The following is a 26101-nucleotide window of genomic DNA, read 5'->3' on the forward strand; positions in this document are numbered from 1 at the left end:
GTGCTAAGGCAATTAAATGGAGAAAGGATAATCTTTTCAAAAAGTGGCTATCCATATGCTAAAAAAATAAAATAAAACCAAAACTCCAAACATACCTAATACCTTATGTAAAATTTAATTCAAAATTCATCATGGACATACTTGATAAACCTAAAACTGTATAACAACTTCTAGAAGAAAACATCAAAAAATTTTTGTGAAATTGGGCAAAGATTTCTTAAATATACCAAAAGCATGATCCATAGAAGAATAAATGATAAATTGTACTTTTAAGAAACTTAAGAACTTAACAGTATTTGAAAGACACTTTAGAAATAATGAAGAGCCCCAGAGTGAGAGAAAATATTTCCAAATCATGTATCTGATGAAAGATTTATCTCTTGATTATATCAAGAATATATAAAGAACTCCCAAAACTCAATCAGTAAACAACCCAATTTAAAGACAGGCAAAAGGTTTGAACAGACACATCACCAACGAAGATATACAGAAGGCAAATAAGCACATGAAAAGATGTTCAACATCTTTTCCAATAGGTGTGTAGTGGTGTGTCATTACCATTACACACTTATGAGAATAGTTCAAAATTTAAAAAACTGACAATACAAACTGCTGATGAAGAGGCAGAGCAACAGGAACTCTCATACACAGCTGTTTGGAATGTAAAGTGGTACAGCAACTTTGGAAAACAGTTTGGCAGTTTCTTATAAAGTTAAACATACACTTACCAATGACCCACCAATGCCATTCCTAGGTATTTACCCAAGTGTAATGAAAACACATGTCCACACAAAAACTTGTACACAAATGTTTATAGCAGCATTATTCATAATAGGCAAAGGATGCAAGCAACCCAAATGTCCATTAATTGACAAATGGATAAACAAAATGTGGTATATCCATACAATGGAATATTATTTGGCCATAAAAATGAATAAAGTACTGATACACACTACAACATGGATGAACCTTGAAAAGGTTATGCCAAGTGAAAGTAGTCAGTCACAGAAGACCACGTATTGTATGATTCCATTCATATGAAACATCCAGAACAGAAAAATCTATAGAGAAAGAAAGAAAATCAGTGGTTGCTTAAGGTTGGGAGTGTGTATAGGTGGACGATAGGTAAAGGGTACAGATTTCTTTGTGAGGTGATTAAAATGTTCTAAAATTGACTGTGGTGATGGTTGCATATATCTGTGGATATATTAAAAACCACTGAGGGGCCGGTCCTGTGGCGTAGCAGTTAAGTGCACACACTCCGCTGCTGGCGGCCCGGGTTCAGATCCCGGGCGCGCACCAATGCACCGCTTGTCAGGCCATGCTGTGGTGGAGTCCCATATAAAGTGGAGGAAGATTGGCACAGATGTTAGCCCAGGGCCAATCTTCCTCAGCAAAAAAGAGGAGGATTAGCATGGATGTTAGCTCAGGGCTGATCTTCCCCACAAAAAAAACCCCACTGAATTGTACACTTAAAATGGGTGAATTATATGGTATGTGAATTATTAAATCTGGCTTGTTTTTTTTTAAAGAGAGTTTCTAGGGAAACCCAAAGACAAGAAGGGAGACAAAAACAAAGACATAGAGGAAACTGCAGCCCCAACACTTACAACTAGAGCAGACATTAAACAGAGCTTAACTCACAGCCAGACAAACATAACATCCCACACAAAGGCCTGTTTACCTCAGCTCCTATTTCCCAACACATCGTGTCCAGCTTTCAACAAAAAATTACAAAACATGCTAAGGCAAGAGAAGATACAATCTGAGGAGACAAAGCAAGCATCACTACCTGGCTTACATATGGCAAAGATTTTGGAATTATTTTGGAAATTGACAATAAGTGTGATTTGTGTGCCACAGGCTTTAATGGAACAAGTGAATAACACGCAAGAACTGATAGGTAATATAAACCAAGAGACTGAAACTCTAAGAATTAAAAGGAAATGCTAAAAATAAAAAACACTAACTGAAATGGAAAACCTTTGATGGGCTCATCAGTAGACTTGATATTGAGTTAGTGAACTTGAAGATTGTCCATAGAAACTTCCCAAACTGAAATGCAAAGAGGAAAAAGAAAAATGAAAAAGACAATAATATCCAAGAACTGAGGGACAGTTACAAATGGTGTAACAGATGTGTAATGGAATATCAGAAGGAAAAGAGAGAGAGAACGTAGCAAAAGAAATATTGTAAGTAATAATGACTGAGGATTTTCCAAAATTAACGTCAGAAAGCAAACCACAGATCAGGAAGCTCAGAGAACAGCAAGCAGAGCAAATTCCAAAAAAATCTACACCTAGGCATATCATATTTAAACTGCAGGAAACCAAAGACAGAAAAAGTTTTGGAATAAGCCAGATGAAAAAAACACCTTACCAAGGAAGAAACAATGATAAAAATTACACCAGATTTTTCCTTACAAGCCATGCAAGCAAGAAGAGTGGAGTGAAATATTTAAGTGGTGAAAGAAAAAAAACACCAACTTATGATTCTGTATCAAGTGAAATCATTGTCAAAAAATGAAGGATAAATAAAGACTTTCTCAGACAAACAAAAACTGAGGAAATTTGTCTCTGTAGACCTGCCCTGCATAGAGTGTTAAATTCTTCAGAGAGAAGGAAAACGATACAGGTCAGAAACTCAGATCTAGATAAAGAAAGGAAGAACATGGAAAGGAATAAATGAAAATAAAACCTTTTACTGTTTTTATTCTTAATTGATCTAATATATAACTGTTCAAAATAATAGCAACAATGTATTTGGTGATTATAGCGTATATATAAGTAAACTGAATGACAGCCATGTTATAAGGGGCAAGAGTGTGGAATTGGAAATATAGTTGTGCACTGTATAATGACGTTTCGGTCAGTGATGGACCATGTGTACGGCGGTGGTCCCATAAGATAGTGCCCTATAACCTGAGTGTGTTGTAGGCTATACATTCTAGGTTTATGTAAGTACACTCTATGATGTCCACACAACAACAAAATCGCCTAACAACGCATTTCTCAGAACATATCCCCATCAAGTGACAACGTGACTGTGCTCTACTATAAGGTATCTGCACTACCCGAGAAGCATGGTATGGTGTTATTTGAAAATGGGCTTGGATTAGTTTAAATGTAAACTGCAAACCCTAAGGCCACCAATAAAAAAATTTGTAAAAGAAGTATAATTGACATTCTAAGAGGTGAGAGAAAATGGAATCTTAAAATTTGCTCAAATAAATCCAGAAAAGGCAGAAAAAGAGGGGAAATTTAAAAAGCAACAAAAAATGAGAGCAATGAATAAAAAACAGCTAAAAATACGGTAGATATGAATCAAACTATATCAATAGTCACTTTTAAGTGTAAATGGCCTAAATACACCAATTAAAAGGCAGAGACAGAGTGGATTAAAAAAAAAAATGAGACCCAACTATATGTTATCTACAGGAAACCTACTTTAATAGAAAGACATAGATTAAAAGTAAAATGATGGGATCATCTCATACCCATTAGGATGGATACTATAAAAAAAAAATAACAAGTGTTGGCAAGAATGGGAAGAAATTGGAACCCTTGTGCACTGCTGGTGGAAGTGTAAAACTATGGAAAAACAGTATGGTGGTTACCCAAAAAGTTAAAAATATAATTACCATATGACCCAGCAATTCTATTTCTGAGTATCCAATACATTTGAAAACAGGATCTCAAAGAGATATTTGCACACTCATTTTCATAGCAGTATCATTCACAATAGCCAAGAGGTAGAAGCAACCTAAGTGGTGCCTTGATGGATGAATGGATAAATAAAATGTGTTATAGACAAACAATGGAGTATTACTTAGCTTTAAAAAGGAAGAAAATTCTGATATAGTCTACAACATGAATGAAACTTGAGGACAGTCTAAGTGAAATAAGCCAGTCAGAAAAAGACAAATACTGTATGATTCCACTTAAATGAAGTATCTAGAGTAATTCATAAAAACAGAAAGTAGAATGGTGGTTGCCAGGGCCTGGGGAGGAGGAAGTGGGGAGTTGTCACTTAATAAGTATAGAGTTTTGGTTTTGCAGGATGAAAAAGTTCTAGAGATCTGTTGCACAACAATGAATATACAACACTACTGAACTGTACACTTAGAAATGGTTAAGATGGTAAATTTTGTGTTATGTTTTTTTACCACAATTAAAAATAAAAATTAAAAGAAAGTATAAGATATACCATGCTAATGCAGATCAAAATAAAGCTGCAGTAGTTATGTTAATTTTAGACAAAGCAGACTTCAGAATGAGGAAAATTTTCGGAGATAAAAAAGGGCACTATATAATGGTAAAAGGATCAGTTCTCCAAGAAGACATAACAGTCCTTAAGATGTATGCACCCAACAACAGAGCACCCAAATACATGAGGCAAAAACTGATAGAACTGCAAGCAGCAATAGACAAATCCACTATTATAGTTGGAAGCATCAACATATCTCTATCAGTAATTGACAGAGCCAGCAGGCAAAAAATCAGTAAGGATATAGTAGAACTGAATAATACTCAACAGCAAAATATATATATTTGTCAAGCTGACATGGAAAATTGACCAGGATATGCCATATTCTGGGCCATGACACACACTTTAACAAACTTAAAAGAATAGAAATCATAGAAAGTATGCTGTCAGATCACAATGGAATTAACTTGGAAATCAACAGACGAAAGATAGCTGGAAAAATCCCAAAATATTTGGAGATTAAACAACATATTTCTAAATAACACTTGGATCAAAGAAGAAATTTCAAGAGAAATTAAAATAATATTTTGAACTACATGAAAACACAACTTATCAATTTGTGGGATGCAATGAAAGCAGTACACATAGAACAAAATTTATAGCATTGAATGCATACAAATGAAAAAAGACCTAAAATTAAGACCTAAGCTTTCACTTTAGTAAACTAAAAGAAGAGAAATATAAACCTAACACAAGCAGAAGAAAAGAAATAAAAATTAGAGCAAAACTCAATGACATTGAAAATAGAAAAATGATTGAGCAAAATCAATGAAACCAAAAATGGTTGGTTCTTTGAAAAGATCAATAAAATTGGGCCGGCCTGTGGCTTGGCGGTTAAGTGCGCGCGCTCCGCTACTGGCAGCCTGGGTTTGGATCCCGGGCGCGCACCGACGCACCGCTTCTCCAGACATGCTGAGGCCGCGTCCCACATACAGCAACTAGAAGGATGTGCAACTATGACACAGAACTATCTACTGGGGCTTTGGGGGCAAAATAAGGAGGAGGATTGGCAATAGATGTTAGCTCAGAGCCGGTCTTCCTCAGCAAAAAGAGGAGGTTTAGCATGGATGTTAGCTCAGGGCTGATCTTCCTCACCAAAAAAAAAAAAAAAGATCAATAAAATTGATAAACCTCTATCTACCTAGGCTAACCAAAAGAAAAAAGTAAAGAGAAAACATTAATTACTAATATCAGAAATGAAGGACAGGCCACCAGTACTGAGGCCATGGACATTGTGAACAACTTTGTGCCCACAAATTTGATAACTTAACATGAAACAGATCAATTCCTTGAAAAGTACAATCTACCAAAATTCACACAAGGAGAAACAAATACTCTGAATAGGCCCATATCTATTAAGGAAATTGAATCAGTCATTAATAACTTTCCAAAACAGAAAGGACCAGACCCAGATAGTTTCACTGACAAATTCTACCAAACATCGAAGGAAGAAATGATACCAATTCTTTACAATCTTTCAGAAAACAGAAGCAGAAGGAACCATGTGTCAACTCATTCTATGAGGAGAGTATTACTCCCATACCAAACTAGATGAAGAAATTACAAGAAAGGAAAACTACAGACCAATATCTCTTGTGAACGTAGATGCAAAAATGCTTAACAAACTATTAGCAAATCAAATCCAACAATGTACAAATAGAATTATACAGCATGACCAAGTGGGATTTATTCTAGGTTTAAAAGACTGGCTCAACATTCAAAAATCAATATAATTCATTACATCAACAGGCTAAAGAAGAAAAATCATATGATCATTTCAATAGATGCAGAAAAAGCATTTGACAAAACTCAACACCCATTCATTATAAAAACTAGCAAAGCAGGAATAGAGGGGAACTTCTTCAACTTGATCAAGAACAACTACAAAAAACCTACAGCTAACAGCATATTTAAGGCTGATAATCTAGATGCTTTCCCCTTAAGATTGGAAACAAGGCAAGGGTGTCTCCTCTCACCACTCCTATTCAGTATTACACTGGAAGTCCTGGCTAATACAATAAGAAAAGGAAATAAAGGGTATACAGATTGGAAAGGAAGACATTAAACTGTCTTTGTTTGCAGATGACATAGGGTTGTCTATGTAGAAAATCCCAAACAATGAACAAAACACACAAAAAACCTGCTGAAATTTATAAGTGATTAAAGCAAGGTTGCAGGATATAAGGTTAAAAAGTTGATTGCTTTCCTATAACCAACATTAGCACCCAAAAATGAAATGCTTAGGTATAAATCTAAAAAATATGTGCGAGATCTATATGAGAAAAACTACAAAATTCTAATGAAAAAAATCAAAGAAATAAATAAATGGAGATAAATTTCATATTCATGGATAAGAAGACTCGATATTGTTAAGATGTCACTTCTTCCCAACCTGATCTATAGATTCAATGCAAGCCCAATCCAAATCCTAGCAAGTTATTTTGTGGATATTGACAAACTGATTCTAAAGTTTATGTATAAAAGAAAACAAGCTAGGGGCCGGCCCCGTGGCTTAGCGGTTAAGTGCGCGCACTCCGCTGCTGGCGGCCCGGGTTCGGATCCCGGGCGCGCACCGACGCACCGCTTCTCCGGCCATGCTGAGGCCGCATCCCACGTACAGCAACTAGAAGGATATGCAGCTATGACATACATCTATCTACTGGGGCTTTGGAGGGAAAAAATAAAAAAAAAAAAAAAGAAAACAAACTACTATAGCCAACACAATACTGAAAAAGAACAAAACCATGGGATTGACACTGCCTGACTTCAAGACAATATAAAGCTATAGTAATCAAGATGGTGTGCTTCTGGTGAAAGAATAGACAAATAGATCAATGGAACAAAATAGAGCCCAGAAATAGACACTCACAAATATAGTCAACTGATCTTTGACAAAAACAAACAAACAAAAAAAAACTGCTCTGCAAAAGACACTATTAAGAGAATGAAAAGATAAGCCACAGACTGGGAGAAAATATCTGCAAAACACATAAGAATTTGTATCCACAAATATACACAGAACTCTTAAAACTCAACAATAAGAAAACAATCAACCCAATATAAAAAATGGGCAAAAGACTGAACAGAGTTCTCACCAAAGATAATACAGATGGCAAATAAGCATACGAAAACATCATACATCATTAGGCAACTGCAAATTAAAACAGTGAGATGCCACTACACATCTATTAGAATGGCTAAAATCTAAAACACTGACAACACCAAATGCTGACAAGGATGTAGAGCAACAGGAACTCATTACTGATGGGAATACAAAATAGTACAGGAATTTTGGAAAACAGTTTGGCAATCTCTTACAAAGCTAAACATAGTCTTAACCCTACGATCCAGCAATCATGTGCATAGGTATTTACCCAAATGAGTTGAAAACTTATGTCCATACAAAAACTGGACATGGATGTTTATAGCAGCTTTATTTGTAATTGCTCAAAACAGGGAGCAACCAAGAAGTCCTTCAGTAGGTGAATGGATAAACTGTGGTACATCCAGACAATGGAATATTACTGAGCACTAAAAAGAAATGAGCTATCAAGCCATGAAAAGACATGGGGAAACCTTAAATATATATTGCTTAGTGAAAGAAGCCAGGCTGGAAAGGCTACATACTGTATGATTCCAACTATATGACATTTTGCAAAAGGCTCAAACTATACAGATAGTAAAAAGATCAGTGCTTGCCAGGGGGAGGGATGAATGGCTGGAGCACAGAGGACTTTTAGGACAGTTAAACTATTCTGTGTGATACTGTAATGGTGGATACACAAGATTATGCATTTGTCAAAAACCATAGAACGTACAACACAAAGAGTGAACTCTAATGTAAACTATGGATTTTAGTTAATTTATCCATATTGGTTGATCAGTTGTAACAAATATGGCACACTAATGCAAAGTGTTAATAGTGGAAATGGAGGGGGGGATTAAAGGTACATGGGAACTGTACTATTTGATCAGTTTTCTGTGAACTTAAAATTGCTCTATAAAATAAAGTGATTAAAAAAATAGCCACATGATAAAAAAACATCCAAACAATCCAATTAGGAAATGGGTAAAAATAGAGGCATTTCACTGAAGAGGATACAGAAATGACAAATATGCACATGAAAAAATGTTCAATATTATTAGCCATTAGCAAAATGCAAATTAAAACCACAATGGGATACTGCACACCTATCAGAATGGCTAAACTAAAAAGTAGTGACAAAACCAAATGCTGGAGAGGATACAGAGAAACTGGATTACTCATACATTTTGGTTGATATGTAAAAAGGTACACCCACTCTAGAAAACAGTTTGGTAGTTTCTTTAAAAACTAAAAATGAAACTACCATACGACCCTGCAATTAATTGCACTCCTGGACATTTATCCCAGAGAAAATGAAGACATGTTCACACAAAAACGTGTGCACGAAGGTTTATAGCAGCTTTGTAATGGCCCCAAGCTAGAAACAATCCAGATGTCCTTCAACAAGTAAATGGTTAAACAAACTATGGTGCATCCCTACTATGGAAGTACAGTCACGCACTGCATAACAATGTTTCAGTCAGTGACAGACTGCACTGATGGTGGTCCCATAAGATTAGTACCATATGACCTAGGTGAGTAGTAGGCTTTACCATCTAGGTTTGTGTAAGTACATCCTATGATGTTCACATGACAAAATCACCTCAAGACTCATTTCTCAGAATGTATCCCTGTCGTTAAGCAACTGTACTTGGCAATCAAAAGGAACAAACTATTGATACATACAACAACCAAGATGAATCTCGAGAGAATTGTGCTCATTGAAAAAAGCCAGTCCCACAAGGTTATATATTGTATGTTTCCATTTTTATACCATTCTTAAAATGAAAAAGTTATAGAACTGGAGAACAGATTGGTCATTGCCAGGGATTAAGGGGGGTGAGAGTGGGAGGGAAGTGGGTGCTACAGGAGTGTTCTTTGTGGTGACAGAAATGTTCTTTATTTTGTCTGTATCAACGTCAATTTTCTGTCTGTGATATTTAATATAGTTTTGCAGGATGTTAGGGGGAAACTGGGTAAAGAATACATAGGATCTCTCTGTCTTATTTCTTATGACAGTATCTGAATCTACAAGTATCTCAAAATAAAGAAGTTTTAATGTTAAAAAATCAATCAGACTATAACATGGAAGTGGGGCCAAGAGATCCTGGATGTTAATCAAGACTTTATATAAGCCAGTCAGCACACGCACTGTGAGAGTAACTGGCTTTCAATGTTTAATGCTCAGCCATCAACTGCAGAGATTAATGGATGAAATTTTTTAAACTTTATTCTCTACTCCACCTCTCCCTGCACATTGACTTAAAAAAAATCATCCTGGATGTTGGTAGGCCTCAGGAAGAGCAGAAAGGGGGCCTGGAGATGGGAGGGAGGAAGACTGGAAGCAAGGAAATTGATTTTGGGTGATTGGGAAAGCAGGCCAGTCTAGGTGGGTAACTGGTAACAATGACAGCCAGAAAAGAAATCTGGAGTATGAAAAGTGAATTATGTGGAGGTTGCCTAGAAAGAATTCCACTCATTCCAAGCATCAGCTTTTACCTTTCACAGGACCTGTTTTTTGTTTTAACGTTCCATTGAAACATAGAGAAGTGCACAGATCACAATGTATAGCTCAATGAATTTTCAAACTGAACACACCTGTGTATTCAACATCCAGATCAAGAAAGTCACCAGCACCCCAGAAGCTGCCTTCATGCCCCCTTTCAGTTACTCCTTCAGCCATTTATATAAATAGAATCATCTATTCCGTAGTCTTTTGTGTCTGGCTTATTTTGATCAACATTAAATTTGTGAGATCCTTCTGTAATGTTGCATATACTTAGAGATCTTCATTCTCATGTTGTTATACTGTATTCCATTTGGATATACTACAATTTATCCCTTATAATGTTGCAGGGCATTTGGATAGCTTCCAGTTGGGGGCTATATGAGTGGTGCCACTGTGATCATCCTTGTACATGTCTTTTGGGGACATACAACGTCCTTCTGTTGGGCATACCCTTATGAGTGAAAAAGCTGAGTCACGGGATATACACAGATTCAGCTCTTGTAAAACAGTTTTCTAACATGGTCATACCACCTTCACTTCTACCAGCACTTACCTAGATCCTCCCTAACACTTGTATCTTCAGTCTTTTAAATTTTAGTCATTCTTGTGGCTATGTATTGGAATTGCGTTTTGGTTTCAATGATGAGTAATGAAATTGAGCAAAAGGGCCCTGTCTTTTGAAAGGAGAGGTCAGGCACACAAGACAACTCCTCACCTTAGGGACCAAAACTTGCCCAGGGAGTTTTTCTTCCATTTACAAAAAGAGTCTCATTTGGTTTAGGTGTGCACTGAAGTCGACAAGCTGGAATGTTTCTCTTATACCTGACAGTTAGCTCAAACCATCTTAACCAAAGATTTGAACAGTAACAGCAAAGAAGAAAATGACCTGACTTGAGCTGACCCTTGCGGGGCAGGAATGAAACGCTGAGGTGAGTGCACAATGCAGTTACAGCCAAGTCCTCTTTATCTAAATACAAACCATGCCCAAACTCAGAATTTCATTCCCTCCATAATACCATGTAATGGGACAGAATAAAGATAACTTTCAGTTATCTGTTCCAGTGATAGCTTCATTGCAGCCATTTATTTTGGGGACTGACTCGGATCCCCAGTGTTGACATGAAGATGATTTTCAACAGAAAACATCTGAGAATCAATAGATGCAAAAGGAAGATTTTTCAGAGCTTCCCTTATCTGACTCTTTAAAGGCAGAAACTTCCGAGGGTGAAGCTGTAATCGCTGCCCCCTCCCCGGGAGTCTCACTGGCCAGAAGGAAGACGGACAAAACACTCGCACCTGCATAAACAAACATCATCACAAACTTTCTTATCTCCCATTTGTTCCTCTAAAAACTCACTGTCTTTCCTAAAGAAACCATTTGATCTTCCCATAGAAGCCCTTTCTCCCCCACTCCTTAAGTTAGGTTATAAACCCCTATCTCTAATTTTTGAGGGGGCCGCTTCTTTGGTGCACCCCATATGCATGTGAATAAGCTTTGTCTTTTCTCCTGTTAATCTGTCTCTTGTGAGTTAATTCGCAGGCTCCTAATCTCTGAACCTAAATTGGTAGAGGAAACAGTTTTTCTTCCCAACAATCCTTTGAATTAGGACCCATCAATCTGGACTCCCTTCTCCGCACTAAGAAATCTATTTAGCACAACTGTTCCAATTACAATATATGATTTTTAAGTCTTCCAATCTGAGAGCGCCCAAGTGATCCGTGTGCCAAGGGTCTGGTGAAAAACCACCCAAGTCTCATGTTAAAGCTGCGAGTTCAGCGTTCGCGGGTGATGGCCAGACACCGTAGACATACCCCCCAGCATTCTCAGCAGCCGGGGCCGGTCCTGCACATCCACTCAGCGGGCGGTTAGGGTCCTTGAAGAGAGGGGGCTGCTTCAAACCTCCCGGCACCGAGAACGCCAGGACTCCCGATTTTTACCCCTAGAAATAACAGGCTGCTGGTGACAAAGGCACCAGTCACGTACCTACTCCCCCCTCCACCCCAGGGGTTAGGACATCAGAACCTTTTTGCCAGGGGCCAAGTCAGCCCAACATTCTGCAAACAGGATTCCATTTGTCGCTTAGTGTATGATATGTTTTTACAAAATCAAATGTAAAAGGGACCTGAAACATAATATTCCTCCGCCCATTTTGGAGGGAGCGGCAAGAGGGAAACAGAGCCCCAAATGTTAACAGCTGTCCGCGGCGGCACAGCGGCTGTTTCGCCTCAGGCCTCCAGCCTGGCTCCAGGCCCCCGGGCCCCCGGGCCCCTGCTCGCCGCCCGGGAAGCCCGTGCGGAAGGAGGCGGCGGCCGGTGGGCGCGGGGCCCGGGCCGGGTTAGCTTACCTGCAGGGCTGCGGCGAGCAGTGAGTGGGGCGCCACGACGCGCCGGGCCGCCCGGGGGAGGGGGCAGACGTGGGACCCGGACTCGGGCACCGGCTGCAGGAAGGGGTGCCACGCAGAAGGCTGAGGGTGCGAGAAGGCCTGCGAGGGAGCCCGCGACGAAGAGCGCGTGTGCGGAACCGGGCAGCCCTCGGCCGCGGCCCGAGCTGGGGACGGAGCGAGCCCGTGACGCCCCCGGCCGACCCTCAGCCCTGCCGGGAGCCCAGCGGCCCCGCCCGCTGCCCTGTCGGGTGGAGGGGCCGGGGGGCTCCGAGCCCGGCTCCCGGGCCGGCGGCCGCCGCCCTCCTCGCAGCGCCGCGAGCCCCGGGCCCCCGCGCGCCCCGCCGGGCCCCGCGCCGCCTCGGGCGCCTCTGGCAGGGCCTGCGCGGACCCGCGGCGCCAAGCGCGGCTCTCGTCTTGGGGCTGACAGCCCGGGGGCTTGAGGAACACCTGCGCCAGACCCCACCCCAACCCACAAAATCAGTCCCGGGGGTGGGACGCTGGCGCCCGCATTTTCTAGAAGCTCTCCGGGCGATTCTTTCCAGCGGCCACTTGTGATCTGTTTTCCAAAAGGATTCAAGTTAGGGCCCACGAGAGAGCTTCTGGCACGACCACAATCGATATGGGATTTTCAAAAGACCCATTTTCTGAAATGATCGGAGAGCCTAGTGTAAAAAATAAAACGAAAGAGGGCGTACTTACGTTTTCATTGACTTGCTTGATTTTGATTTTGAAAATCGGTTTCATGAGGCAAGTGCTGGCATAGAAAACCAACTGCACCTCTAAACACCTTGCACTGAATACACGTTCACATTGTGCCAACAATCACATACCTTCCTGTTTCAAATATACTCGTGCCTTTTTTTTTTTAATGAGTGTTGTTTGTGTCAGAGAAAAGGTGAATTTTGCTGTACTTAATGTGTTGTAAAGGAATTTCTTCTCCCCTCCCCCAGAGAGCTCATCAAGCAAATTGGGACGTGCAAGTGTTCCCAGATCCAAGCCACACACTCCAAGCTATTCCTTAGCAAAGGCAAAGGATGACAAGTGTCAGTACTTCATACAACTAGATTTAATAAGTTGTTATTACAGAAAAAAAAATGAAGTCCAAACTACAAAGTTGAAGCAGTTGTAAGCAATAGCTGCATCGAGCTCCATGTTTAGTCACAGTTCTGCAGTTCCGTACAAGCCATACAGTCCAAGCCCCAAAGGCGGTAGCTGAGTAAGGGTTACTAGCAAAAACAATCTAAGAGAACAGGTAATAAAAGATACAATACATTTAAAATTAGTTGTTAGTTGAAAAACAAATACAGAGATCTTAGCTGTGAACACTCTAAAAGTTATGTCCATTATTTTGACAGCAAAAATACAAATACCTAATACTTTATACCCCAACAGAACTATATCCAGAAAAGGAAAAGAGCAGAAGTTATCCTGTGTTAGCACCCAAGTTTCCTCCTTGTTGCATTAACTTCATCGTCTTACGAATTTAAACACCCCCGAATCACATATCCACTTCTTGACCCATTTTGGGGTATAAAGTCAACAACATTAATTATAAAATACTCTGTGGTAAAATGGAACACTATTGCAGCTGAGATAGAGAAGTTTGGTTATTATTAAAAAAACAGACAGAAAATGTGAGCTGACATACCATACAAACTGGTGAAAAAGCAACAATCTGTACAAATAAGCCAGTTTTAACAAAAAGATACTTTTTTTCACTAATCTGTGACTAATCTTTCACTCAAACCTTGCAAGTAGAGATGTCACAATACTCAAATATTTAGGTAGGAGCTTTACCCAGTTAAATGCCATTTTGTTGCTAATATAATAGATAAAATGAAAACTAGCAGTTATTTGCTAATTGCATAAATGCAGTACATTCTGCATTAGCCCATGCCTCACTAACAAGCTATAAAACACAAGATATAGGCAGAAATCTAAGCATAATCTTTATACCACTAAGCAAGAATTTTCCAATTTCTTTTCTTCTGTTCCTAATCACTTATTTGTAGTTAATGTAAAATTCCAACCAGAAGTAACCAATTTGAGTTAAAATTTTACATCACAACTTGATCTAATCTATATATTATTTACAAAACTGAATACATGGAGCATACCCAAGAGCCAACTCTGGACATGTTTCTCCGAGTAATTGATCACCTCGCCTCCGTGGCAACCGGACTGGAAGAGGCCATCAAGGACTAGTAGAAACTCACCATCTATCTAGAGCAAGTCATTGGATGTTCTGTTTACGCAACACCAGTTTTGCAGTTGTAAGATTTTTGTTGGTTTGTTGTAATTTTAGGTGCCATTTCAATGACAGGCTGCCTTAACAGCCCAGCTTCAAGGTGAGGTGGGTGTTGGAAAAGCAGCAGGAGGGCAGACAGATCATGCTTGGAGGGGCCATTTGTGTTGCCACAATAAGGGACAAACAAGGGACACCATACAGGGAACAGGCGGGGGGTGGAGGAAGAGGAAGTCTGAGACCGTCCATATACAGGGGTGACGTCCAAGTGTGCTTCCTCAGCACGCCACCCAAGCCATCCCGGGAGGTAACTCAGGTGAGACACTGCCATCCAAGTCTAACTACACAGAAGGGGTGTCCTCCCAGCACCTTCCTTTCACTCTCAGACGTCACCACTGTGAATGCATGGAAAAGATTTGGCCTGGGCGAAAGGCACCGTCTCACACATGGACAGCAGCTGGTGGCAGATTCTCACATACACACACACACACACACACACACACAAACGACATAATGAAGACTTAGAGGGGAAAAGCAATGAATCATTGTGTTGACCTAGCCAGGTTTCCAACCTGGTGGTACTTCAGTAGGGGTGACTTCATTATCAGGGCCACAGGTTTGGCTGCACCTGGTGTTGTATAAATCCACTGTGACATCCCTAGAGAACTGTACTGTGACATCCCTAGTCTTACACTAAACCACTGTAATAAAGGAAAAGGCTTGTCAAAATCTCACATGTTCTGCTCATTCTGTCATTTTATTACCCAATTATCCATTACATTTTCCAATCACTTTACATAACCAACCATTTTCATCGTTGTCACACTATTGTAAACCACATCAGCAAGTTAATACATAAAGCTTTGCATTTCAAAAAACTAGACACTTTAGTAACAATATTACAAAGGTTTTAGCTTCAAAAATAACTGAAAATGAAAAAAATAAACTTTTAAAGAATTAGCATCATAAAATTAATTTATTCCAAGTAAAAATACAAAATAATATTATGACATTGACCAGATATGAAAGTCCCTCCCAGAAACAACTCTATTAATGATTGAGAAAGCACTCCTTAAAGAAAATACGAAATAAAATGAAAAATATGTAAATATGTTTAATTTTTTTCTTAGCAAAAAATCTTTCTAAAAATAACAATGAAAATTTGTCTCAGTACAAAGGCTACATTACTATTGAAAAAATACCAGCATGAAGAAAAGGTACATATTTGACAGTAGAAAAATGATTTCAGTGAATCACAATGTCTAAAGTTTGCAATGAAAATAAATCTGCAATAAAGATTTATGCCTTTTTTCTTTTCTTTTTTTTTCTATTTTTTATACAAACAGTACAAACAGTATTGCACATAACAACAAATAGTCGAGGTTAGGTTATAGCCTTCAAAAAATCGACTAGTTCAAGTGTCACATCAAGGAAAGGCCACAACAGGACCTGTGATACCCAGGGGCTTCCCAGTCAAGTTGCAAGTCAGAACACCTCTGTGTTTTAAAAAATAATTTTTTTTGAAGGACCCTCTCTTTTAATATAACATTAACAACTTGGGGGCACATTTATTTACAAAACAAAAGGGAACATGTTATAATTTAATAAACTAAAAAAGTTCTCTTTAAAAAAATACAAACAGAAGAACTCTTTCACAATCCTGGTCAGTCGTGCACAATCAACGCTTGATTATAAATATACAAATTAAGGGAAAGTAGTTTCCACCATCTATTCACAACTTTCAGCACCAAATGGAGTTTTCATTTTTGGAACCTGCTCTTCAAGACAACGGTTTTTCGCCTTCACGTTAGCTTCATGCTGTACAATCTCCCAGCTTTTTTTCCTTATCTCAGCGTTATTTTAGTACATGAAAGAGGGGTGCTTCTTCAAAAAGTTTCGCTTCTTTCACATAATTAGGTAGATTTCTGTAGGTTAGATATGATCTTTAATATTATAGTTATAAAGCTCTAACTTCTTCATTTTCAAAAAACACAAATAAGCATGAAAAAAATAAAGTTACCCATCTGTTAAATCATTTTTCTTGCAGAATTAAATTAATATATATTTTTCTGAATAAACTTACTTAGAAAATATCATTTTCTTTCCTATATTTCAAAATTGAGGTATTGCAAAAGATCATGTCAGTCAGAAAGCATGCCTTTTTCCTTAAAAACAAACAAACAAAAAAATCTTCAGCCAACTTTTGAAAACTGTCTAGAATACAAAAAGTAGTAGTGCATAACAAAATTTCTTGTACAGATGAAAAAAACCACCAACATAGAAAAAAACAAACAGAAAACCACAGCTGGGCTGGAAAAAAGCAATTATTACCAAAAAGCCCAGAGGTAACCTCAAAAGGGGAATATTCTAATAAGCATTTTTAATCCAGTAAAAAACTATTTTGTTTTTCCATTTTGAAAACAAACTATAGTTGGAGAGCTGGTAATTGCAACTAAACACTGGAGAAACAGAACAAAACAAAAACAAGCAATATTAACTTAAGACGGTACAAGGACATCACAGCACATAAAACACAGCGACTTAAATCTATTCTGCAGTGTCATATCCAGTCAGATTGTCCCCAGAATTCCAAAACATAGGAAGAAGATTAAAAAGAAGATCTACATAGTCTCACAATCATTGTGTGTGTTTATATATTACTATCTGCAGCCCAAGAGTGAATGCTAAAAATGTCCATGGTAGTCCTAGCAGGTCTTCCTTCTATTCAAGCTTTACAGGATAAACCCAGGGAATTAAGTAGTTAATTTCTCACCCAGACAACCAACCCTGCCCAGGCCATCTTATTTTGTACAGACATTTCTTTAGCATCACCAGCTCGCAACTTTCTTAAAATGTGCCTAGTTTGTCAATCTGACAACTTATCTCTATATACTGTATATATTCCTAGTGTTTGTAAGCTAAGATGAGCTCTTTGGTTTTCTGGACAAGGTCTGAAGCTATGTAAAATGGTGCAAGCACTAGGAGATTGTAACTAAGAGCTCATGTGTTAGTTAATAATATACCAGTTATGAACTGTCAAGTTCGTTAATGTCTGACACAGAGGCTTTAAACAGTTAAGTTTAATCACAGTTAGACATAATCACTTTACTATATAAAATAAATTGCACAATATATAACAGAGCACCGCAAAGTACTTCATCTACCATCCACAAATTTGCTTTAAGAATATCCTACACCTAGGTTTTATATTGGTTGTAATATAGGTCATTCTGTGATGGGCTCTTCCTTATTTCAGAAGCATTCCATTATTGAGGCATGCCTTCCTCCAGTCAATTACCAATTCTTTGAATGAAAAAATCTTTTAAAAAAAATCAGTATTTTATAGCTTATATAGGTTCTTAATTTGTGCATTGTGGGAAGGTTTTATACTAGACATTGGATATAAAATTTATTGCATGCAGCAACCTGATTAAGTAACATGCAGTCAGAAATAGTGGCCTTCCGTTGAAGCTTTCTGACGTCTATTCTGAGCTCCTTCTGGCAGCTGATTCTATACCTAAATCACAAGAGTGTGTTGTTGGGTTTTTTTTTTTAATTGATACTTTAGCCTGGATAGAGTATTATGGTATTAATAATACCATTTTAATAGCAGCAAAAGCTATTGCAGCATAAATTTACATAACACTAAACGATCTAACCAAAATCCTCAGCAAAACCAAAATTAAACATGAAGGAAAAATAAAGATTCAGCTTATGAGGTATCCTTACATGTCAAAATAGAGAGCAACTAAAGGCTTATTTTCATTAAGGGTTATCCTTACTCTAAATGACCCCAACTAATGACTGCTGAATTGTTGTGAAGTTTTTGCTACATCTGCCGCCTACTCCCGAGTATTACCTTTGGTAAGTCTTCTTCTAGGGGCAACTCTCTATGTTTCTGAAAATAAGTGCATGCTCCAGTTTAAAAACAATCAGAACAACAACAACACAACAACAACAACAAAATGTCACAGACATCAACCTGATGGCCGCAGATGAGAATGGCAGTCTACATACTGTCACGAGTGACAAATCAGGTGTAAGAAATTAAGGTACCAAGCAGACAAAGGTGTGAATCAAAGTGCAAATCAGTACCGTTACACACTCTGCAATTCTGCATTATACTGAGTTCAGTAATATGACTGTAAATAATAATAATAAAAAGACCCATTTCTTCTTTAAAAATCGAGAACGAATGCACAGATTTCCAGAACACTGTAAGCCCTGAGGCAGTGCCCTCTCTTTTCCCTCCTTGTTATCTACTCCAGTACTTGTGGCTGGGTCTGCCCTGGGCTCAGCTCCAGCGGAACGGGACATGACGAGGGCGGTCGCCTCCTTCCTTCACCAGCGGTTTGTGGAACTCCCGCCCGGCGCGGGAATGGATGCTCGCCCAGCAGTATTCGCAGTAATACTGCAGACAGGTGACGTTGGCACAGAAGAACGGGGCAAACTTCCCACCACAGCGTGTGCCCTGGCACTCATCACACATCTGATCATCCAGCACATATGGCTTCACTTCCACCTGGACCCAAAGAGGAAAGACAGGAAAAAAGGTTTAGCAAAGCTTCCTCGTGTTTCTCCCTTTTGTGAGTTGACAGTATAGCTTAATAATATGTCTCAGTCAGATCCTGCTGCGAACTCAGCTAGTATTGAACGGTAGCCGAGAGCATGGGCTTCGGAATCTGCGCCTTGATTTACTAGTTGCGTGATTTGTAGGTAAACACTTAACCTCTCTCTGTGCTTCTGTTTGCTCCATCTGAATAGCTGTAAAGTGGGTATAACATTTGCACACATACACACATACTTGTATATCTGTAAAACAAGTATAAGAGCGTCTACCTCAAAGGGTGCTGCTGAGGATTAAGAGAGGTAGCAATGTGAAAACCCACGAGCTGGATTCTGAAGGCCGGGCAGCACCTGGCAACGCGGGACAAGGAAGAGCGTTTCAGGGAGAGGAATCAGCTAGGACAAAGCCCGGAGGCAGGTGAGTGTGGGGCACACAGTTGGGGAATGGACCAGCAGGAGGCTGGCAAGGCAGGCTGAAGGGTAATGCTTCCGTAAGGCTCTGTGCTTCAGTGTTTTAACGACAAGGCTTCCAAAAGACCAGCATCCCAGCACTGTGCACAGTGGACCAGAGGGAAAAGGGGGACCAGCGAGAGGTTAAGAAGCTACTATAGTAATTGTGGCTTTTTCATTTTTTGGACTTTAATGCCTTCATCTCCCCCCAAGACTGGAAGCTTCAATGGAGAATGTTTCATCACAGCCCCTCAGAGGGCATTTTATAATCTAAATGAAGCAACATTGTATTATGTGAAAACGAAAAGCAAGAAAGAACAAAAGTTACCACAGTTTTCCCCACGTCCTCTTCCTAGAACCTCAGAGAAGGAACATCATTAATGTTTTCATCTCAAATGTCAGAAATTAGCAGGAAGGTGGCAAGTCTGTGATCAGGCTCCTTCCCATACCCACCTCCAGAGCCACTCTGGGGAAGAGCAACCATTGTGGCCGCTGGGGCTGTGCAGACGGGGACAGACGGGGACCCACAGTCTGTGACATGAGCTGACCGCCTGACAACTCAGGCTGCCTCTGGATGCACCAGGAGGCTCTGCAGGCACGAGGCAGGCTGCACAGAAGGCGCAGCAGGGGGGACAGCACGGGGGAGCAGGAAAGGTAGGGGCTGCCCAGGATCAGACACCCAACTTTCCTGGTTCTCCTTCCCTTCCGAAGGCCCCTTTACTGACCTCCTGGAGAGTTCTGTCTCCAGCCACGAGCTCTAGTCCACAGGCCCACCGGCCAGCTAGAGATTTCTTCTTGGAAGATCTGTCTGAGAAGATCTGTACCAGCTCTTGGTTACGCAGGGGGAAAATGTCTTTACTCTGGCTCTAGTTCCCTTCCTCCTATTTCCCCCTTCTCCACCTGATAAGTTAGTGAGTGGGGTTCAAAAAAATCTCTCACATTCACCTCTGCATCATAATTAAAACTGCAGTGGCTTTGGGGTTATCTGCCTGGATTCAAATCTAGGCCACGTTAGTAGCTGTGCAACCTTAGGCAAGTTTCTCAGCCACTCTGAGCCTCTGTTTCCTCATCTGTACACTGGGGGAAGAGAAGAGTTCATATGTTATAGGGTTCCTATGAGGATGAAATGAGTTAAATCACATAAAGCACACAGAACAGCTCCTGGCACATCATAAGCACTAAGCATAGGTATTATACCTACTGCTTCCTCTCTAGTCCGGGCTATCACAACTTGCACCTGGATGTGTTCAGTATCGATGGCCTCTAAGCTCCAGGCCTTCCTGGTTCAATTCTCCTATGTACACCTTGACATTTCAATAATTTACTTTCACAACGTTCCTCTCCTGGTAAAAAGCCATCCAGATTCTCCACTGCTTACAGGATTAAGCCCAGCTACCTCAGTACAACAGGGTATTCTCTGTCTCCCACGATTCAAATATAAGCCAGATTTGCCCCAATCTCTCTCTCAACTAGTCCCCAACTTAAACTTTACCTGGTCTCTATTTTTACTTGCACTTTCTTCCCACTTTAAATGTTCTCTATAGGGACCGGCCCCGTGGCATAGCGGTTAAGTGCGTGCGCTCTGCTGCTGGCAGCCCGGGTTCGGATCCCAGGTACACACGGATGCACCGCTTGTCAGGCCATGCTGTGGCGGCGTCCCATGTAAAAAAAAATGGAGGAAGATGGGCACAGATGTTAGCCCAGGGCCAGCCTTCCTCAGCAAAAGGAAGAGGATTGGCATAGATGTTAGCTCAGGGCTGATCTTCCTCACACACACACACACACACACACACACACACACACACACACACAAAATGCTCTCTATAAATGCTCAGCCCACTCAACAATTCATGTATCCAATGAGGCCTAGTCTTTCTTTTCTTTTTCTTTTTTAACATAAAATTAACAATTTTAAAGTGAACAATTCAGTGGCATTTAATACATTCACAATGCTGTACAGCCACCACCTCTATCTAGTTCCATTTTCATCATCCCAAAAGGAAATCCTATACCCACTAAGCAGTTATTCTCCCTCCCCACTCCCCACCCCCTGGCAACAACCAATCTGTTTTCCGTCTCTGTGGATTTACCTATTCTGGATTTTTTTGTGTGTGTGTGAGGAAGATCAGCCCTGAGCTAACATCCGTGCTAATCCTCCTCTTTTTGCTGAGGAAGACGGGCTCTGAGCTAACATCTATTGCCAATCCTCCTCCTTTTTTTTTCCCCCAAAGCCCCAGTGGATAGTTGTATGTCATAGTTGCACATCCTTCTAGTTGCTGTATGTGGGACACGGCCTCAGCATGGCCGGAGAAGCGGTGCATTGGTGCACGCCCGGGATCCGAACCTGGGCTGCCAGTAGCGGAGCACACGCACTTAACCGCTAAGCCATGGGGCCGACCCTATTCTGGATATTTTATACAAATGGAATCATATAATATGTGACCTTTTGTGTCTGGCTTCTTTCATTTATCATAATGTTTTGAGGTTCATCCATGCAGCAGTATTCCATTCCTTTTTATGACTGACTAATATTCCATTATACATGTATGTGTATGTATGTATATATACCACATTTTGTTTATCCATTCATTCACTGATGGATATTTGGGTTGTTTCCATCTTTTGGCTAGTGTGAATGGTGCTGCTGTGAACCTGTATGTGCATATATTTGTTTGAATACCTGTTTTTAATTCTTTTGAGTATATACCTAAGAGTAGAATTGCTGGGGCATATGACAATTCTATGTTTAACGTTTTGAAGAACTGCCAAATGGTTTTCCACAGTGGCTGTACCATTTTACATTCCCATCAGCAATGTATCAGAGTTCCAATTTCTCTACACATTCACTGACACTTGTTGTTTTCCATTTTTGTTATTACAGCCATCTTAGTAGGCGTGAAGAGGTGTCTCATTGTGGTTCTGATTTGCATTTCCCTACTGACTAATGACACTGAGCATCTTTTCATGTGCTTATTGGCATTTGTATATCTTCTTTGGAGAAATATCTAGTCAAGTCCTTTGTCCATTTTTTAACTGGATTGTTTGTCTTTTTATTGTTGAGTTATAAGAGTTCTTTACATATACTAGATATTAGACTTTTATCAGACACATGGTTTGCAAATAATTTCTATTTTGTAGGTTGGGTTTCACTTTCTTGATAACGTCCTTTGATACACAAGTTTCTAATTTTGGTGAAATCCAATTTATCTATTTTCTTCTTTTGTTGCTCCTCCTTTTGATGTCATATCTGAGAATCTACTGCCAAATCCACGGTCATGAAGATTTACCCCTGTATTCTCTTCTAGGAATTTTATGGTGTTAGTGCCTATATTAAGGTCAATTGATTTTGAGTTTATTTTGTATATAGTGTGATGCAGGGGCCCAACCCCCTTCTTTTGCATGTGGATATCCAGTTGCCCCAGCACCATTTGTTGGAGAGACCATTCTTTACCCTCTGAATGGTTCTGGCAACCTTGTCAAAAAAAATTAGTGGCCCAGCCTTCCTTAACTATTTTAGTCCTACAGGGATCTATTCCTTCCTCCTTTGAACTTAATACTCCACATTGTTCCTCTGGCGTGTCCTATGGATAGTTCTGTCCTGGTCAGCACTTATCCATAGCTTCAAGCAACTTGAGGACAGAGTCCTGGAGCAAGACAGGAGGGTGGTAGATCTGGGAAAGATTGTGGTCTGCAGAGATTGTGGGCTCCTGGGGTAAGGGAGCTATAGGCTTGTGAGAGTGTGTCTAACCTGGCCTGATCTCCCTGCATCTGAAGGCCAAGAAAGAGCCAAAATGGTGGAAGGAATCCCCTCTGCCCCAAGACCGGAAGACCACTGGTAGAGGCGGGCATGCGGGGAAACAGCAGCAGCCAGCTTTCCACCTCCAGTCTAGGAGCTGACTGCTTAGCCTCTACCACCAGGTAGACATCTATGCTCAGGGTGCTCCAGGAACCAGAGCTGAGCCCCAGTAAGCCTAGAAAAGGGGATCTAGCAGAGAGAGAGAGGACTAGTCTGAACAAAGAGAATTCCCACGCAGCAAGAGAAAGCTGCTGGAGGAAAAAGACAATAGCCATTGATAATACATACCATTTATAAATGGCACATAGCCATTTATCAATATGAAAAGAGCACTTAAGGAGATTCAAGTCTAGCACAAAGAAGATTTTCTGGTAATATTATGTTTTCCCCCTCAGGTTTGTTTCTTTTTTAAGAGCTTTAATTAATTTTTTTAATTGAGGTTGAAGTCACAAAAAATTAACTATTTTAAAATAACAATCCAGGGGTATTTAATACATTCACAATGTTGTGTAACTACCACCTCTATCTAGTTCCAAAATATTTTCATCACCCAAAAAGAAAACCTGATACTCTTAGTTTTATTTTTTTAAAAACTCTTTTTTAGAGATACATAATAAATTATTTAACTGAATTATTTCAGGATGAAATTATATGATGTCTTGGATCTGTTTCAAAATAATGTGAGGTTAGGATGGGAAAGTGAGTAGAGGTATAGATGAAACAAGATTGGTCACAAGTTGATAATTATTGTAACTGGATGGTAGGAACATTGTATGGTGGTAATTGTTGTAAATGGACGGTGGGGTTCATTACACTGTTCTCTATGCTTTTGTATGTATTCATATTCAAACTTTTTATTAAGAAGATAAAAAATGTAAACCATGGCTTTCTGACTAATTAAGTTATCAGATGAATTGAAGAGAGGATAATCACTGTTGAGATCCAGTTTAGTGACCTAGAAGACCATGTGGTAGAAATATTTCAAAGCTCTGGAAAAAATTAATTTTAAAATGTAAAGAGTAAGAGGAAAGATAAGAAATTTTAGAATAGATCCAGGAGAACCTAATACGTGAATAACAAAAGTTCCAGAAGAAGAAAAAGAACAAGGAAAAGTAATAAGTTGACAAGAGTCCTGAAACTGCATATCGAAAATACCACCAGGTCCAGTCTGGACTGATGAGAAAAAAGCAAACCACCAGGCACATCCTGCTAAAATCACTAGCAAAAATTTCTGAACTCTAAAGGTAAAGAGAAAATGTTACATGCTTCCAAGTGGAAAGAGCTAGTTACTATCTCCTACAAAGGAAAGGAAGAAGCAAACTGGCATCAGACGTCTCATCTGCAACACTGGAAGATAGAACACCAAGGAATACTATCTATTAGGCTGAGAAAAAAACACATGATCCAAAAATCCTGTAGTATATAGTCAAGTTATTTCCCCATCAAGAAGACTTGTAAGAAAACTAGTAGCTTTATGCTATTCTAGCAATAAAAATGGAGAAAATATTCTTTTCACAAGTGTAACAAAAATTATAAATTACTTGGAATGAACCAAACCATAAAGACACAGGACCTACATAAAAAAAGATTTAAAAATTAAAAAAAAGAAAATAATTAAAAAAAAAAACCCACCAACTAGGTCTATACGTACAAATTAGGGGCAAGGCAGATCTTCTTCATAAGGACTAGAAACCTAGAAGCTTCAGAATGAAATAAATATATTAGACTACGTAAAAATAAAGTATGTTTAAATGGCAAAGATACCATGAGACAAGTCAATAGGCAAATGATAGATGTGCAAAAAAATTGCAGATTATTATTTATACTATTCAAAGAATGCTTTAAAAATGGCAAGAAAAAAATATACAACACAGTGAAAAAATGAGTAGAGGATAATTCACATAAGAATCCACAGGCAATCCACATAAAAAGATGTACACATTTATTAGTAGTCAGGAAAATGAAAATATCACTTTATTCTCATCAGACTGGCAAACTTAAAAAATCTAAACAAACAAAAAAAAGTTTGTTTCTTTCACAGAAGAAGTGATAACTACTTCTTATCATTTGCTGACAGAAATGTGAATTGTATAACATTTTTAAAAAGCAAACTAGAAAATTCTTAAAATTAAAAATACCTATACTCTTTGATCCAAGAATCCCACTGTTGGTTGTTAATGCTGTAATACCAACACTTGGAAATATAACCACCAGATGGGAGGACACATGTAAAGCATGTGTCCTCACATTTATTGCAGAATTGCCCATGGTAGCGAAAAACTAGAAACAAAATAAATGTCTACCTATAGGGAAATGGTTGAATAAAATGTGGCACATCTACCCCATGGAATATCATACAGTCAAGAAAAAGACTGAATTAGTGCTCCACTAGTTGATTTGAAAGGATTTCCACAACATGGGGATGTGAAGTTCAAGTAGAATGATGGATACAAACACCTACTGCACCCTATAAAACACTGAACAAACAAATGTAAGGTCAAGTAATACATTCGTGTTGATGTGGGAAAATGCAATACAAATAAAACCGCACCTTCTGTCTATTCAGGCTTCCAGCTGAGCTTCGCAACCAAGTTCCTTACTGGCTGAGGGTTTTGAGGGGTCTAGTCAACACGGTACTTCAGCAGTTCTGTCATGAAACTCCATCATGACCGCCTCTAGGCCAGAGGTACACAGTGATGCCTTAGTTAATCAGCCTCCTTAGGGAATAATGGATTCCTCATAAGGTACTTTTCCAGAGAGCAGAAATTTTTCCTTTTCAATGGAAATCTTTCTAAAATGT

The 26101-nt window shown here is 39.4% G+C and overlaps 1 protein-coding gene across 3 annotated transcripts in view; it reads right to left on the reverse strand.

Annotated features, from left to right (window-relative positions):
- Positions 1-14508: 14508 nt before the first annotated feature.
- The window catches only part of CPEB3 (cytoplasmic polyadenylation element binding protein 3), a 178927-nt gene continuing 167334 nt past the window's right edge, over positions 14509-26101 (reverse strand). For all 3 annotated transcript variants that reach the window (XM_058543532.1, XM_058543530.1, XM_058543531.1), the window contains exon 10: positions 14509-19011. In XM_058543532.1, the coding sequence (XP_058399515.1) occupies positions 18784-19011 (228 nt within the window). In that variant the 3' untranslated portion in view covers positions 14509-18783. The remainder of the gene's footprint in view (positions 19012-26101) is intronic.

Source organism: Diceros bicornis, chromosome 6 (assembly GCF_020826845.1).
Source record: "Diceros bicornis minor isolate mBicDic1 chromosome 6, mDicBic1.mat.cur, whole genome shotgun sequence".
NCBI lineage: Eukaryota > Metazoa > Chordata > Mammalia > Perissodactyla > Rhinocerotidae > Diceros > Diceros bicornis.